At 38.2% G+C, this 17743-nt stretch overlaps 2 protein-coding genes across 4 annotated transcripts in view; one reads left to right on the top strand and one right to left on the bottom strand.

Moving 5' to 3' along the window:
* strn3 (striatin, calmodulin binding protein 3) overlaps positions 1–4994 on the top strand; it is a 24041-nt gene extending 19047 nt beyond the window's left edge. For both annotated transcript variants that reach the window (XM_060880211.1, XM_060880212.1), the window contains exons 13-16: positions 1196–1336; positions 2697–2804; positions 3023–3109; positions 3389–4994. In XM_060880211.1, the coding sequence (XP_060736194.1) occupies positions 1196–1336; positions 2697–2804; positions 3023–3109; positions 3389–3558 (506 nt within the window). In that variant the 3' untranslated portion in view covers positions 3559–4994. The remainder of the gene's footprint in view (positions 1–1195; positions 1337–2696; positions 2805–3022; positions 3110–3388) is intronic.
* A 157-nt stretch (positions 4995–5151) lies between these two features.
* Positions 5152–11261, bottom strand: coch (coagulation factor C homolog, cochlin (Limulus polyphemus)). Of its 2 annotated transcripts, none has more exons than XM_060880213.1 (12): positions 11139–11261; positions 10736–10829; positions 10569–10610; positions 10224–10389; positions 8421–8554; positions 7822–7890; positions 7690–7743; positions 7447–7594; positions 7262–7365; positions 6909–7135; positions 6280–6796; positions 5152–6155 (listed from the first exon to the last, which is right to left on the bottom strand). In XM_060880213.1, the coding sequence occupies exons 2-12, from the start codon at positions 10794–10796 to the stop codon at positions 5983–5985; spliced, it is 1695 nt and encodes a 564-aa protein (XP_060736196.1). In that variant the 5' UTR covers positions 10797–10829; positions 11139–11261; the 3' UTR covers positions 5152–5982. The 2 variants fall into 2 exon arrangements, with proteins under 2 accessions (XP_060736196.1, XP_060736197.1); XM_060880214.1 differs by having other exon boundaries at positions 10736–10784; positions 11139–11255.
* Between the last annotated feature and the right edge of the window lie 6482 nt (positions 11262–17743).

Below are 17743 nucleotides of genomic sequence, written 5' to 3' on the forward strand. Positions count from 1 at the left end.
TCCACCAAAAAGAACCGTGTGCTGGTTCAGAGTTGGTGCTGGTGCTGGTTCAAAGTTGGTTCCACTGGCGAACCTTCTAAGAACCGGTTTGTCTTTGCATCGGCTAGAGAGCATCACAGAGCCGAGTCTGATGTCACTGCACAGCAGCGGCAAACACAAACACATCAACAATGGCGGATGTTACTTTACTGTTAATGCTCATGGCTTTGTGAATCTACATTAACACCCAAACGCGGCGACTCCAACGTGTACGTGCAGCTCCATGTAACTTGTATAAACGGAGGTTGTAATCGAGAAAGTACATAACGTTATTTTATCATTAACACAGAAAAAAGTTTAGCCTTAGCATGTAGCTAACTACACAACATGTGTGCTGATAATTGATCATATTGCGGTAAAGTAAAAGTGTATTAAACATCGGTCTACTTAAGGTACATTATCTAACAGTAGCCCCGCCCCAGCTCCTAATTAAGGTACATTATCTAACAGTAGCCCCGCCCCAGCTCCTAATTAAGGTACATTATCTAACAGTAGCCCCGCCCCAGCTCCTAATTAAGGTACATTATCTAACAGTAGCCCCGCCCCAGCTCCTACTTTAGGTACATTATCTAACAGTAGCCCCGCCCCAGCTCCTAATTAAGGTACATTATCTAACAGTAGCCCCGCCCCCAGCCCCTACTTTAGGTACATTATCTAACAGTAGCCCCGCCCCCAGCCCCTACTTAAGGTACATTATCAAAGGCGCTAACAGTAGCCCCGCCCACAGCCCCTGACGCAAGCGGTTCTTAAGTCTAGACCAACAACGTTTTGGTGCTACTTAAGAACGTTTCCTGGTTCAGAGCCGGTGCTTTGGCTGTCAAAAAAGAAAGAACTGGTTCTAAATTAGGCTCCGGCTCCAAACCAGCACTCAAACTGCCTCGGTGGAAAAGGGGCAAAAGCAGTTTATTACAGTATTAGATAATGTAAAGGTACTGAGTGTAAGATAATGTATTTAGAACAGTATTTTTTTTTATATTCATTCCAAGGAAATATAATTGTTTTTTATAACAAATGAAATGTCAAGCGTTTCTATGGCAAAGCAAAGATGATCTTAGTCATTACCTGCTATCAAAAATGGTTAATTTAATTATTTATTAATTTGATGGAATGTGAAGGGAAGCAAACGTTTGACTAGAGCTGTCTTTTTGTCTTGTAGAGCATGGCATTCCCACATCTGTTGATTTTAATGGTTGTGATCCAGCATTTATGGTGGCCTCCTACAACACGGGCAAAGTTATCATCTATGATTTGGAGACGTCACAGCCAATCATGGAGTGCTCAACACAGAGGGACAGCAGTAAGACCATCTATTTCATTTCCAACCAAGAATGTTGTGTGTTTGTGTGCGGGTGTGTGTGTGGGAGCTTCCGGGAAGGATACAGTAATATATCACCCTTTATAACTGTAGTGAGCAGAAAAGCATCTTTGTATTCACATAACATTGACATGGATGGGCCACACAGGCACCGGCTCATCGAAACTGAACAGCTGACGATTATTTTATTATTTAACAGAGTAATAAATTTAAAATTTGGTCTTTTCCGGTCTCAACTGTCCAGATTTGGGATGGATAGAGACAGATAGACACACAGACAGACCAGCTAACATCTGGGTCTGCTTCAGATGAGATGGTGTCTTGGTGGATCTCTTCCAAGACCTGGATTAGGGCAACAGTGTGCTACTCTGTGAGGACAGTCTTGGGTGCTACTTGGTGGCTTTTGTTGCACCAATACATATAACAACCCAGAGGTTCATAATTGGATTCAGGAATGGGTAACCTGAGGGCATGTCAATGGCATCAATGCCTTTGACATCCATAAACTGGCCACACGCTCTGTCCACGTGAGGCTGGGCATCGGCGTCTTAACAAGCCACAAACATTCTGACATATCCTAGGTGGACAATTTTGTCTGATCAACATGCACAGGACTCAGTTCAACTGTCAAACAAGGTGGTAGAGCAATTTTGTTACCTGGGAAACTTGTAGAATTTGAAACGATAAACATTAACACCAGGATATTATTGCAACAACTGTGATGCCATCTGTCTAGCAGCTTAAAGTGGGCCAGAACTGGGTCATGCAACAGGACAGTGATACCAAGTATACCAGCAAATCGCCATCTTAATGGTTAGGAAGAAAAAATGGGGTTGGAATTGCTAAGTCAAAGTCCAAACTACAACCACATTTAAGAAATGAATGCCTTCATGCATCAGTGAACTCAAAATCATCCATTTTTTTTTCCTGTGGTCTTTGTCATCCTGAGCTAATCAGTGCTTAAACAATATACCATTAGTTCATTTGGCCACACTTACTATTCTTTCTATCTCCGTCCTTGAAGGGTTTGTTTGGATTTTTCAGTCTAATGACTGCATAGTTTACTGAACTCATAATTCTAAATGCAAATGTCACACTTGAAATCAACGCTAGAAATGTAATCTGTTTGCTTATAAGTGGTAAAATGAGTAACTATCACACATCAGGCCAAGTAGCAGCTGAGCAAATAATTGGCAAATAACTGTTAGTCTCTTGAAAGGTGGATACCACATTTAATTGTACATCCAAATGATATGTAATGCAATATAAATGTGCAGATACTGTTAAATTAAAGCTGAAAGTCATTGTTCAGCTTTGTGTGTGGGTTTTTTCTTTCCCTCAGCACTGCCTTTTGGTAACCACATTAATAAAGTTGTGAGTCACCCCACACTGCCAGTCACAATCACAGCTCATGAGGACAGACACATCAAATTCTATGACAATAAATCAGGTAAGAGGATTCTGAAGTAATGCAAGACTACTGCTGAGAGCTTATTGATCTTAATAAAATACAAAATGATCTCCTTTTTAAATGTATTTTGAATTTGTCATAACAGTAAAGTATTCTTTGAAAATGCATTTTTAATAGAAATAGTTTTTGTCTGTTTCGCTGTGTAAAAAGAAATATTTATTCTTTTTTACTCGACTTTGCTTTTATTTGTAATTTAGGTAAAGTTATCCATGCAATGGTGGCGCACTTGGATGCTGTCACCAGTCTGGCAGTGGATCCTAATGGCATCTACCTGATGTCAGGAAGTAAGGAAGTACTCTTTTACTTGGTTAATTTGGTCTATTTTATTTCTCAAACCTTTCAGACAGGGTTTGGTGGATATGGCAAGTCTGTTTGTCCACATTTTTGTTGTCTAGGAAGTTTGTGCCTGGCTTTCATGTGAGTCATGTATAGTTAAGTTGCAGTTAAGCGTATTTTCTGTGTACTGCATGACCGTGTGAGGTCTGTTTCACTTACCACTGAAATGATTGAGAACACCTTGAAACATCTGAAAACGTGGAGAATAACTTTATAATCCTGCACAGGTCATGACTGTTCAATTCGGCTGTGGAACCTGGACAGCAAGACATGCGTACAGGAAGTCACCTCTCACCGGAAGAAGTCAGATGAGTCCATATACGACGTTGCCTTCCACCCTTCTAAGGCATTCATAGGGAGTGCCGGAGCAGATGCCCTGGCCAAAGTATTCGTATAAATCCTAATTCACAAAATTTGGTGCAAGCTTGCCCTCACAATCAGACAGCGAGAGAAAGATCTTACTGCTTCACTGCCATTGTGAAAACCGTAGCAATAGCTGCTAATGTTGCATCAGCCTCTGATAGCACCTGCGTGAACATGCCGGGGCTAGGCAGTGGACTGTTGGCTTAGTGAAGCCTGGGTGAAGTGCCCACTTAGTTTTAATGGTTTTTTTCCCCTTCAAACTAGAACAAAAAATGGTTTACTGTACCTAACTGTAAGTCAGAGCTGGAGTTACATCAGTGTTTGTCTTTTAATTTTTTTGATTGGGTCTAAAATGAGGTAATTACATTGTATTTTAGGTATGTTTCAGTGACCATGGATTGGTATAAAGTTCATTACAAGGTCATCAGTGACCACAACAAGGGCAAAGATGATGCTCCAGAGGAATCAATCCCTCGTACCGCATCAGGTGTGTGAGTTGCCCTCTTGACCTTGATGTAGCGTTATTTATAAATTAGGAAAGAAAAATGTGATTCAGCTCAATCGCTTCTCCTTTGCATTAGCAATTTTGTGTAAAAAATGAGTATAGTTTTTATAATCCTTTTTTATATAATTGAAGACTCTGGTAGAAGATGACATTTTTAAAATAAAAATAAAAATACACATTTTCCCATTCAAACCCTCCATCTCAATCCATTTTACATCACAGGAAGACGTTCTACACATCTTGCTCTTCCTAGTGTTATTAACTTTATTTGACTGAATCATGGAACTACAGTAGAAGCACACGTCCTCCAGGCTCTTTAGATATCTACATGTAAACAGCAGCATCCTATCACTATGTGATGGTTTTGTACATCTTAATGTAACTGAGTTTATTTATCACAGGTTAGACAACTGAACGCTTATTTATTTCACTGTTTTGGGTTAGTCTTAGCCTCTTTTGTAAAAATTGAGAATAATTGTAAGATTTGGCTTTTAAGATGGATAAAAGAGCAAGCCAAAAAGAAATGTTTTGCTCTTTTTAAAGTACAGTTTCGTCCTTGGCTGAAGATGAAGTTTAAATTTATCTTTATTACATTTTTTATAAGTTAAGGGATCTGGACACCTTGCATTGGGTGAAACAGCAGAGTTGTTATTCTGCCCCTACCATTTATCTTATAAGCCATTTTATTTTCAAAACTACAATTTATGGTTGTAACTAAAGACCTTTTGTTTGTGTAATGCATGGTTAATACAAAAAAAGTATTTTTTCTAGTCTTCCCAAAAAGGTTCTGATCGGTTTGAAGAGTTTTGATGATTTTTTTTTTTTTTTTTTTTAAGGTTTTTTGATTTACAAATTATGAATTAGCAGATTTTAAAGACTGTACCACATAGCAAAATTCACCTGTTGAAAAGTCATGTATATAAAATGTCTATAATAAATATTAAATGGTGTACCTGTATATTGAACCTGTTCCAGCTCTCACTATAACTCATGCCTCTTTTTTATAGTGATTAATAACCAGAAGTATACCAAGTGTTTATCATACTATTGTTTTAGATTAAAACAAGAGGAAATCAGTCTCTACATTCATTTGGCACACTTTCAGACAAATAAGTAATTAGCTTGTAAAAATACCTTGTCCTTTATTGAGAAGAAAGTAATAAATTAAACAGAAATGTACAATCACTCTGCTGTTGCTTCTCAGTTTGCAAGGCACTTAAGCATGCATATGTGTGTTTTATATAAGAAAAACATTGTAAGAAAATAATTGAGCATTAAGCATAATTTAGGAAACAGATAGTTGTGTGTGATCAGAATGTTAGTACGTATAATCCAAATATAATTCTAAACATCTCATTTGTGAACATGTAGAATGAGAAATATGAATATAAAATGTGACCATAATTATATTATGAGAAAATGGAACTATGTAAAAAGCTGTGTGCATTACAGTGCTTGTGTAAGTGTGTGGTGTGTGATAAACCAGCCGATACTATGTTTGGCCTTTATCCTGTAGAACTTAGGCTGTCTGTAGTACCAATGATATGCACAAGAGGGCAGCCTTGTCAAACCTGCTGTTTATCATCAACGGGGACAACACTCTCTTGGGCAGCCAAAGATGGATATAGCAAACCTATTTTTCATACTCAGAAATCAGGATGTGTCTCTGATGATAACATCTGCCATTATTAGTATGAGTTTAATATAAAGTTACACAGTCAATAAGTCATAGAATCCTTTGGTTCAATCATACTATTAAAGCAACCATGCAGACTCCTCTCATGACAAAACAATACACTATAGGGGCTATCTCTGCACAAAGAATATGCCTAGGTTAAAAAAAAATCTCTAATAGGTGAAAAACTGACCAGACAATCTAAACCAAAACATTGGGTATTTGTAACTAGTTTTCTCTATTGCTTTCTTTTTTCTACTTCCCCAATATAACTTTTTCTAGTTGAACTCTGTAAAGTCCCTGCAGATTGCCCGTACAATGGGCTGCTCAAACTGCTCAAGGCCACTGAACTCGCGGGTAAAGAAGGTGTGCGTGTCTTTGGGCTCTGATGCCATGGCTCTCAGGTCCTCCATTGGAGCCCAAGCTACACCCACAGTGAACACTGTGATCCCTGTAAAAGGACAAGGTTTAGATATTAGGATAGCCATTCTAGGTCACTTCTAATATTTGCCTTCAATATTTGGTCATCATGCTTGTATTAAGAAAGCAGCTTAGTTTTTGGTCTATTTACTTACCTTGCCTTTGAGCAGCTATGGCTGGCCCTCTAACATCATCATAGGACTGACCATCAGTAACAATGATAAGAAACTTCTTGCCTGTACCCATGCTACGGGGCTGGAAGAGATTCTCCATAGCAAAGGTGATGGCATCTCCAGTGGCTGTACCACCACTTAGGTATGGGATGCTCTGGAGGGCTTTCAAGGCTTCATCCTTTTTAGTAAAATCACTGAAGCCAAACTCCAGTCTCTGGTCATATGTAAACTGCACAGCTCCAATGCGTGAGCCACTTTCAGAAATGTCAAAGTTGCGAGAAATGGAGCTTAGGAGGCTTAGAACAAGTTTGAAGTTGACATCACCCACACTGCTGGATCCATCAATCAGGAAGCCCAGGTTGACTGAGTTATAGCATGTCTTGCTGCAGAGCAACTGGTCAACAGAGCAAAGCTTCTGAGCCAGAGGCTTCAAAAACTTACTTGTGCTGAACCAGCTTGGCATAGTCAGTGTAAAGAAACCATTGTCTTTGCAGCCTGCCTGTAAGACACATTTGTACTCATCTTTTCCAGTAGTTTCTTCCAACATGACAAAGAGGCTCCAAAATATTTTGAATAATTAAATCCATTCTGTTTGTCTTTGTGAAACCTACCTTCTTCATGAAGTCTTGATCCCTCACCAATCCCATTTCCTCTGGGATAGGTTTGGCCACATTCACTAAAAACAAATTAATTCCAGACTCTCTAGCCATTACTGATGCATCTTCCAGGTTGTCAGAGGGCCATCCATCAACAAATGCCACGATAATCCGTGGAACACCCCTGCGCATTCCAAAATCAGGATTGAAAAAGTGCCTTACTGTATGGAGTATGGCCTTGCCTGCGCACAGATTAACAAAATGTGAAGCACAGACAATGCAGGTTTGATGGAAACATAAGGTTCACACACAAGGCTGGTCGCATGACTAACCGTCATACATGTCATGTTTAAATTAGAATTATGCACCTGTGTTGGTGTTGCCTCCACCAAAAGCTACCTCTTTGAGGGCAAAAATCACATCTTTAGGCATGCTATAGTTGCCCAGGTAGAATTCAACCTGAGGTGTCTCACTGAAAACATAAACGCGAACATGTTAAAAATGTTTCTTTTGGTATGTGATCCTGAACAAACCAGAAAGACATAATACACACCTGGCTTGCACCACTCCCACATGTGGTCCATCTGGCCCAACCTTCATCATTGCTGCTAATCTACCAATGAAGTTCTTCTGTAGGTTGAAGCGCCGCTGTCCTATATGATAGCTGCTGTCAATAATTAGAGCTATATCCACAAGACAATCTGAAACAAGGCAACATGAAACTACCTTAGAATTATTCCTTCTTAAAAAGGACAAATTGTTCCTTTGAGCTTTGTCAGGTATTAAACAAATGCACCTCTGTTTTCTACTACTTGAGGTTTCTTTGGGGGTTTCTTGACAGCTTTCTTTGCTGCAAGAAGAAGAACATTGTTTAAATGTTAACCTCCAGTATATAAAAGTAATACATGTGCCCAAATTAGAGTCCTACCTGGTCCAGACACTGGGTTCTCAGCAGTAATGGTTAGACTGGACACTTCCATAGGCAAGCTGATTGATCCTGAGAGAGAAGGAAGAACACATTCTGATGATGATCATTCAAAATAACTGCATAGTTCAACTAATTTCTGATAATCTGAAAGTGTCTTCTTGAGTCTTTTAAAAGTGAGCAGGTAGCATTTGGAAATATTGAAACTTTCTCTGGAATGGTGAAGTATGTTCCGCACACCTCTACATTAAAGTCATCGTAGTGCATGGTGGGATTACTTGAGTGCACTAAAAAATCTCAACATTACTTTTTGACCACGGTTTGATTCTTTAAAAATATTGCACTTTATATTCAACAGGGTGAATGATAGACATATAGTAATTCAGATTTGTTTGTTTTTTTTAATTACTGTTCATAGTCCTGGTTTCTAACCCTGGTCCTGGTGTATGTACATCTTTTTGTCCCTGTGCTTACACGCCCATTAGCTGATTAGCTAATTAGGTAATTCGCTGATTAATAGAAACAAAAGATCTAAAACATGGAGACTGTTGGGTGCTGGTTGGCGCGATCTAACCGCAGAGACTGGAAATATCGCCACCTACTGGTTACAGTAAATGATGCACTCCAGCTGGACAGAGACTGAGTCTGGATGCCGTGTGCGTAAGAGCTGTGATAGTGACTCCTGCCAGCCAGTTTCTGAACCTCCACAGCTCCTCCCGACACACCTATAATCCCACTGGCACATTTAAAGGGAAGGTTAGGAACAGTACGTTTTAAGAAAAGAACATTTTAATTACATGGTGTGTGAACAATCCAGGTAGGAATATTCACGGTGATGCAGTAAGTTAAATTTGCTTGTGTAGCTGTTGCATGTGTTTATTCTAATAAAGTGAAAAAAGGGATACACTAAAAAATAAAGGGATGTTTTTTTATGTGTACATATAGTTACCATGTATAATAGACATGAATAATGATGGTGTTACACAGGGGCGGTTCTAGGATTTCATCTATAAGGGGTTTTTTTAGCCCTCAGTGAGAATTTAAAACAAGAAGAGTTTTATATTATATATTATATGACTACATAGTAAGCCAAAAGTTATGGTATTATTAAATGGCAAAAGTGGACACCAAAATTTTATGCATGATGTAATGATGCCAGTCTTGAATCAGATCAGTTCATGTACGTGTGCATTCTCTACAAACAGTGTGTCCAATGCAGTCATTAATAAAAAATATTCACAAGACAAAGTCCAAATCAATAAATGTTATTTTTATTTAGTATTGAATGGATTGTTTGCATTAATATTTTGTTTGTGCTACAACTCTGGTAATAAGAATAGTGAAATTTCACTGCTTTTGGTTGCCGTCTTTGCGGATTTCCGCCGATTAACGTTATAGATAAACGCCTCCAGCTCTGACTGCGCGTGCACGCTGCGCGTGCCTGTGCTTCTCCGTTCTAATAAAGCAGACAGCTGATGACGCACTATTGAAAGACTCACGTGAGTAAAAGCAAAGTAAAAAAATTCGCTCTTGGATCAAACTGATAAATAATTTTCTTTCCCATCGACGACACGTCCTGCATTTTAACGTTATTTTTATTGTTTATTTTTGAAAGAAAAAATGATACTTATAGTTTTAGTGTGGCTGAGATCACAGACAGGGGGCTGGAGCCACCCTAAAAAAGGTCTAGAACCGCCCCTGGGGTTACATGTGTGGCTGATATGTACATATAGAATTGGACTCATTTTATATGCATTGGTCTATCTATCTATCTATCTATCTATCTATCTATCTATCTATCTATCTATCTATCTATCTATCTGTCTGTCTGTCTGTCTCTCTGTCTCTCTGTCTGTCTGTCTGTCTGTCTGTCTGTCTGTCTGTCTGTATATCAAATTTGTCTATCTATCTATCTATCTATCTATCTATCTATCTATCTATCTATCTATCTATCTATCTATCTATCTGTCTGTATATCAACTTTGTCTATCTATCTATCTATCTATCTATCTATCTATCTATCTATCTATCTATCTATCTATCTATCTATCTATCTATCTGTCTGTCTGTCTGTCTGTCTGTCTGTCTGTCTGTGTGTGTCTGTGTGTGTGTCTGTCTGTGTGTGTGTCTGTGTGTCTGTCTGTGTGTCTGTGTGTCTGTGTGTGTGTCTGTCTGTGTGTGTCTGTGTGTCTGTGTGTCTGTCTGTGTGTGTGTCTGTGTGTCTGTCTGTGTGTGTGTCTGTGTGTCTGTCTGTGTGTCTGTCTGTGTGTCTGTCTCTGTGTGTGTCTGTGTGTCTGTCTGTGTGTGTGTCTGTGTGTCTGTCTGTGTGTCTGTCTGTGTGTGTGTCTGTGTGTCTGTCTGTGTGTCTGTGTGTCTTTAATGAATATTTACTAAGATGTACATACCTGTGCAGTGCGGCACCACAGACGCTAGAGATGGAGGCGTAAATCCCGGAGCCGAACACTGACAGTTTCCAAAGCGCGCAGTTTGCAGGACACAACACCATCGCGCGTGAGTCCGGGGAGTCCTCCAAGTCCGCCGCGCGCGTGCCGCATTCAATGGGAACCGCAACTAGTAAACAACGGGGCAGATTACATGAAAACCACATTGGCTACACAGTTAAAATATCAGTGCTGAATTCTTCTTCTTTTTTTTTTTATAATGATTAATTATTGATTATAACATTCATTTCAAACTAAACGTAAAAGCATATGGACATGTGGATAAAAGGAATAGTAAAGACAAACCACCTAAATCAGCTCCAAAGCTGATGGGTGTCATAGACAGAATGCCTGTGTAAAATAAATACATATGTCAGACATAAAAAATAGAACAATGAATGAAATGTTCAAAAGAAAAAGATTACACACAACAAACAGAACATAATCATGATCATTATAACCAATAACTAACCTACCTAAGACATGAAGAAATGCAAACCGAAATGACATAGTTACTGAAGACATCTGTAGGGACATAGCAGATTTGTCACACCACGTTAGTCACACAAGCTAAGAAAACAGAATCAGAACACTTTATATTGCAGAGTATCTGATAAAAAAAAAAAGAAGTTAACATTAACTTGTCTAAGAAAACAAGAAAGAAATATTCCACAAAGTCTATTTACAATTAAACTGTAATATTTGTATTTGACACAGGGTTTAGATATTACAGGAAAACCTTAATTCCCAGACACATCCATTACTACAGGCTCATTTAGAAGTGCATACTTCAATTAATCTTGCAGTAAACACAGAGAATGAATGAACATATATTGTGATGTAAAATATTCAGTATAAAAATGGTTGGAATAAACAAACCTTGGGTTAGATATAAGCTCACGGGTGTTATACAGGATGGCGTTTCTTTGGGCTTCCAGCCTCAAAAGCTTTAGTAAGATTAAAAAAAAATAATCCTTTGCGGATGATATTCCTGCAGTGCCTAAAATTTGAGGGTCTCCTAAGTCCTTTATATAATCTCCCTGAAAGCCTTAGTGATTTCATGGTGACATCACAGCCTGTGGACCAACCAGCTCCAGTGTAAAGCGCATCAATATACTGGATCCTAGGCCTTTTTAGGTTTTGGAATTAAGCCTATAACGATCACCAGTATTAGGATAGGATAGTGTCCCCCAGTTGTGTTTCCGTAAGTCATTTTTAGTAAGTATTAGTTTGAATTAATATTATATTTGAAAGAAAGGTCTCTTGGGCTCTCTGGGTTTGTGTAATGGATGGAAAGGAGCTGAATGTCTTTCTGTTTGGACTCTTCTGTTATTACAGCTGAAAAAGAATGCAACACCTCAAAATCGTGCCATACACTGAAACCCAAGTCAGCAGGCATTTTTTTGAATGACTGCTTAATGATGTTCCTTTAAATTAAGAATCACGGAAGTATCCTGACCAGCTTTTAAGATTTGTGGATCTAAGTTTAACTTTGGTGTTGTTCTAAAGAACCGAAAGAGCAAAAACGAAACAGATCGATTGATCTCTAAAGTCCAATAATACCGTAACACGTCTCTCTCTTGTAGATACATGTGCAGTTACAGAGCTGTGAAGGGGTCTGATATGTCTATCAAATTCACTTTCTAATCTTTTTAGAACAATAAAAAAGTAATTTCTCTAATTTATGTCTGTGTTTTTGGTGTAAAATTAAAGTCTACACGAAACTGAATAAAGGATGTACAAATATGAAAATAACTTTATTGCTGAAACCTCTATGCTGTTCTTACAATTTTAGATAAGAGATGCATGAATGTATTTTGGGTTTGTCCCTTTGGAGGAACACAAAGGTTCTTAAGAATCTTACAACAGAGTTTGTCTTCCAGAGGGGACTTATGTAGCCACATTTGAGAATCATTAATTTTCTAAAACACAAAACAATTATGTTAGAGTCAACCAGATCAGTGATTGTTATCAGACGCAAGTCAGTAAATAATTTATTTCTTGGTATGAAAACATTTCCTAATATTTAACCTGTTATTAAGTGGCCATATACAATTTAAAGGGCAGTCCAGGTGGTTAAATGATCTAGGTAGACAGGGGAAATGATCCAAACATACCGGCATGTACTTATTAAATACAGAGGAAGTTTATTGGGGAATGTGGTCTGTGACATGACACTTATTCTTAGAGATAAATGAGGGCTTTTCAAGGAATGACACCTGATCCATTTGTTGTGGCCTGAATAAAACAACTGCTTATTGTAATGACTGGGAACTCTCCCAATTTCCAAATGAATGACTCAGATTTCATGGCACAGAAAGTCTGTGACTAAAGTGGTCCTCAATAACAAAATTATTGTGAGGGTTAGTCTGTAGATTGCTCAGTCCTTTAGACTGTGTGTTGTAGACTGAAATTGTATCAAAATTCAGGTAAAGCAATTCTTTTTCTTTTTTTCTTATACACATTTAGGTTTCTGGCTGTGTTTCACAATGCTAACATGAGCTATATTCAGGCATGAAAATGTGTACCAGTGCTAGAAAGGAAACATTTTTTAAAAGTTTCATTTAGAATTAATAGTAAAATTATGTAACAGGAACATTAGTCAGGAGGTAACACTCAGTGTCGATCCCAAGCCCGGAATAAATGAGAGCTTTGCATCAGGAAGGGCATTCGTTGTAAAACCTGTGCCAAATCAAATAATGAGGAATGGATAATCTGCTATGGCGACTCAACAGGGAGCCGCTGAAGAAAAACAACACCAACAACAGCATGCAAGAATCATCAGAAAGTATAAGAAATAGCTACAGTCATATATCATGTCAATGAAAAGATGATCTCATCATTAAATCATGAGTAGAGCATAAATCCAGGTAAATTGTTTTTAGTGTTTACTAAAGCAGTAGTCATTATGTGGAAACTCTTGAATTTGAAGCCGGTGAGCAGATGAAAGTGTGAGTTTAAGTTGATACATGACAATTTTTTTTCTACATGGGCAAAAGCCTCACTGTCACATTACCTAATGTGTTTGTGCTCCCACAAGGCCATCGCTTTCTACCAAAAAATTTATGAACTACAAATTTATTCCAAATATATTACATTAGCTGTCCAATATCTCAATGGATGTCTCATTAAGGCAATCATCACCTATGTAAACATGAATTCTGGCTAACAATATACAATGACTGCAAGAACCTTTTTTTCACATGTTCAGTGCACATGTAAAATGTAATTTTTTTTAAACTTAAAAATTACACATGGAGTTTTGTGGTGGACGTTCAAGATAAACAGAATTTAAAAGTATGTTTGTGGTTCCCAAATGGCACAAAAAAGCTTTCACAAGTTTGGACAGATGCCATTTGTGGCTGAGAACCAAAGGAACAAAATTGATCGTGCTCTCAGAGTGGAAGGGATGGCAGAGTCTTCTGTCTCCCCTGTCACTCAAAGGGACACTAGCCAATCGTAGCTATGTGTGAGCTCATGCAGGAACACAAGGCAGGTAATACTTTCCTAAAGTTATAAAGGTTAACTTTATGTGTCTCAGACGAAGCACTCGCTAGCCCCACCCTCATAGGCTGATAGATGCCACATGGTGGGAAGAGTTGGCTAGTGGGTATGAAGTGGTGAGATCAAATTAAGGAGAAATTAATGTTTCAAAAGCTAGTGGAGATCCTTCCCTGTAGTGTAGAGGCTGTTATAGCAGCAATGGAGGACATCTCCATATTAATGTATTCAGAATGCAGTGTACAACAAGCACATATGCTGTGTGATTCCCATATAGTATACTGTACAGTGTATATTGTCCTCCAAAGCTGCTTCTGCCTTTCATCATGAATAAACATATAGCTAATGAGAAAAAGGATGAGGCCATGATGATACAATCTTCCATTGTTTCCATTTTCCAGAAATAAAGGACAAAGATTAAAAATATATGGTACTGATGCATACACAATAGGGTCGTGTATGTGGACATCTGACTATCAATCACATACATATGTGCTTGTTGAGTTGGATTCCTCCTTGCTGCTATAAAAACTCACATGCCCTCCATCCACAGCCTCTTATGGGAAGACATTCCACTTGATTCTGGATCAAGGCTGTTAGGAAATGCTTCATTTAGATACAAGAGAATTTAGTGAAATTAGGCACTGTTGTTGGGAAAGAAGGCCTTATTCACCCCATAGGTACTCAGTGGGTTTGAAGTTGTCTTTCTGCAGCCCATTCTGGTTCTTTCACACTAAACTTGGCAAATCATGTCTCCTTACACAAGACTTTGTGTGCAGGGCCTTTGTCTTGTCAAAATGGAACAGATTTAGGGCCTTTTATTTCTATTAAAGTGAATCCTAATGCTAACCTTAATGTATCAAATGCTTCAAGGCTTCTGGAGCAGAACAGGCAGCTGTAGGTATACTGCACTCACCTCCTATTCATATGAAAACCTGTGTAAGATTTTGCTTGCTGAATCACTGAATCACTCTGTTTCTCTAAAACGGTAATTTCTTTGATTCAAATGCTAAACAATAATATGATATCTTTATGTGAAATTCATCTGGTCAGCAACGCACTGTGTTGATTTAGGAGCTGATTTACATGAAGTTGTGTCATCGGCTGGAAAAATAATCTATCCAGAGTTGCCGTTCTTCTGCAGAAATGGCACTTTCTTGATTCTTTGTTATCCTTTTTGGCCTTACTGCCATGTTCATTACTCTGGTAAAATCTTCATAAATTAGTCCAGATGAAGCTGCACATCTTCAGGGTGTGCTTTCTGGGGAAGTGCTTTGAGCTGCACTGGGCCTTAGGCAGCAAAACAGAGCCTGGAGATCCTTCTGGAACTTGGATCACATGCCAGTATAAATGAAAGGATTGTGGAAACTTGCTGATTTAGCTGACTTAGTTACTTGGTAGCCCCATGCAGACCACAAGGAAATGGGACTTGGCCAACAGGATTGCCACCATAAAATGAATAATGCCTGCAGAGGGGCATTGATATCCATCAAAGAGAACAAGAGATGACAAATAATAAAATAACCTTACCTGTGTTATGCTGTGATCAATCACACTCTAGGAGTTTTGTAGCTATAATTAATTGTGTATAATTAAATGTGCGATCAATCACCCTCTAGGAGTTTTGTAGCTATAATTAAATGTGTGGATGTGGGACACATGCATGAATACTGTGACCATTATTGGCACAAAAAAGTCAAACAAAAAAATGCTGATGAACTTGAACAGTACCAAAAATGTGTCTCTTTCCAGGCAGTTCCGCATCTTCCATAATTGCAGGAATTTATTTCTCTATGATTATAAATGTGTATTTACACATCTATAAATATTGTAATGAATACAAGTAAATTGATAGTCGCTATCAGACTCTACCTCTCAAACCATACCTCTGCCCCAGTCTAGAACAAGGAGAAAAACCAGACTGCGGCTGTTTATAAAGCCAAGCTTATATTTGTTGATGTGATGAGCTGAAAAACCAAACTCTTGTGTCAGCATTTTTCTTTGTAACGTATACTGATTTATCTGCCGTTTGTTCAGCCAAATACGATCTTATCTTCTAACATAAGACCAAAAAACATATCCACTAATTTATCTAGACTTAGCACATGCAAAGGGTTTCAAGTTGAGATTAATTAATAGTTTAACCATTAATGATAAAGGAAAAAGGGAATTTTGTCCTGTCTGTGATCTAAAAAAGTATGTTTGACAATGAAGTTCAGGCAAGAACTGATAACTGCAATAATGATCAGAAAGAGGGCCGAACATTGTGAAGGATCCAGATAATGGGATAGACAAACTAAAAAGTCAAGGATTTAGTCTTATTGCCCTTACTGCCATACTCTGGGTTTGGCAGAGCTGTTGCACTTTGATGATAATGATGAGGCTTAAGAATCCAATCAATTGGCCTAACGCAGCGCAAAGTTATAACTAGGCAGTATTTGCTCTAATGTAATGTCATCAGCCTTCATCAAGTGTCCTAAGGATCAAACTAAGAAGGTTACAGGATAGCTGTGCCTATTTGTTGGAACGGGTTCAGAAAATACTGCTGTTCTCCACACTTTCACTTTACCAGTTCATTTGATGTCTTCTGTAGTTTTCTAATGTCAGTGATTACTACAGTACAGTGTTGTTATTCTGCAAAATGTGTCTAACAAAAGTTCCATGAATAATGAATATTCAGTATGAGCAATGTTACTCACTTGTGTGCCTGTTTGTACATGTGCCAAGAGCTTCCACAAATTCACTAGGTGAATATATGACATAGGGTTTAGTATATAATACAACCACAATCTGTCTTTGCAACCTTACAACTGATTTCCCAGCATTTTCTTGCCAATAAATACCTTCAGCTGAGCACTGGCACTAGTACTAAATAAAACACAAAATGTTTTATACAAAAATTGTTATTAATATTTGGGCAAATTTCCCTAGCTTGCATAAATACATAAAACCAGTGACTCACTGACATCATATAGTTGTTATATAACTATATAACATCATATAGTTTTTTGTGTGTTGCTTTTCCAGGTTTGTACCACTTTCTTTTAGATGCTGTTAGTTCTGGAGGGGTTTAGACTCCTTTTCAGGAGGTCACATGCATGTTCAGGGGGGGTTGTAAATCTAGTGATTGACATGGCCAGTCTAGAACCTTCCACCTGATGAAGTCCCTGATGAAGTTGTGTTGCCGGTATGTTTTGGTTAGTTGTCTTGGTTTTTGAGGAATTTTGTTCCATTCAGATTCGATCAGATTTCTTTGTAGGTTGGCAGCCAGAATGTAGATTTTTGAATTCATCTCCTGCTACTCTTATTACACTGACCTAGAAGTTGCTCAGAAGCTCCTGGCTGCACAATTCCACTTGATTATAAACAGTTGTAGAAAGGACATTATATTATTCTCATGCTCCATTGCCACTCAGATGAGGATGGGTTTCTTTTTGAGTCTGGTTCCTCTCAGGCTTTCTTGCTCATATCGACTCAGGGAGTTTTTTCTTGTCACTATTCCCTCAGGCTTGCTCATTAGGGACAAATATTAATTGAATTTAAATTTTTTTATTCCATATTTTTATATTTCTGCAAAGCTGCTTTGAGAAAGATTCCATTGTTTAAAGATTGTTGAATTGAATCATGAGTTACCTCAATAAAAACGAGTGAACCCATTTCAGAAGCCTTGACGCTACCTCCACAGTCAGCAGATTATTATTATTATTTTTTTTTCACACTTTTTATAACTTTTGTAGATGTAAATTCTGGTTCCAGAATCACTACGGCTCCTTATTTCCTTTCGCCTTGACATTCTTACTGCTGACAAGTGGTTTGCTTGTGATATTCCCTCTATATTTCTGCTCTCTTGGACAGTGGATCCTTTAACTCCGCCTAGTCTTTATCCCTAAGTGACATAATGCTCAGCTTTAAAATGTCTGTATCAGTTAGCTTGAACATCACAAACCTAAAGGATTCAATGAGAGTACATGTCACTGACTTTT

The sequence above is a fragment of the Tachysurus vachellii genome, chromosome 10, assembly GCF_030014155.1.
Source record: "Tachysurus vachellii isolate PV-2020 chromosome 10, HZAU_Pvac_v1, whole genome shotgun sequence".
Lineage (NCBI taxonomy): Eukaryota > Metazoa > Chordata > Actinopteri > Siluriformes > Bagridae > Tachysurus > Tachysurus vachellii.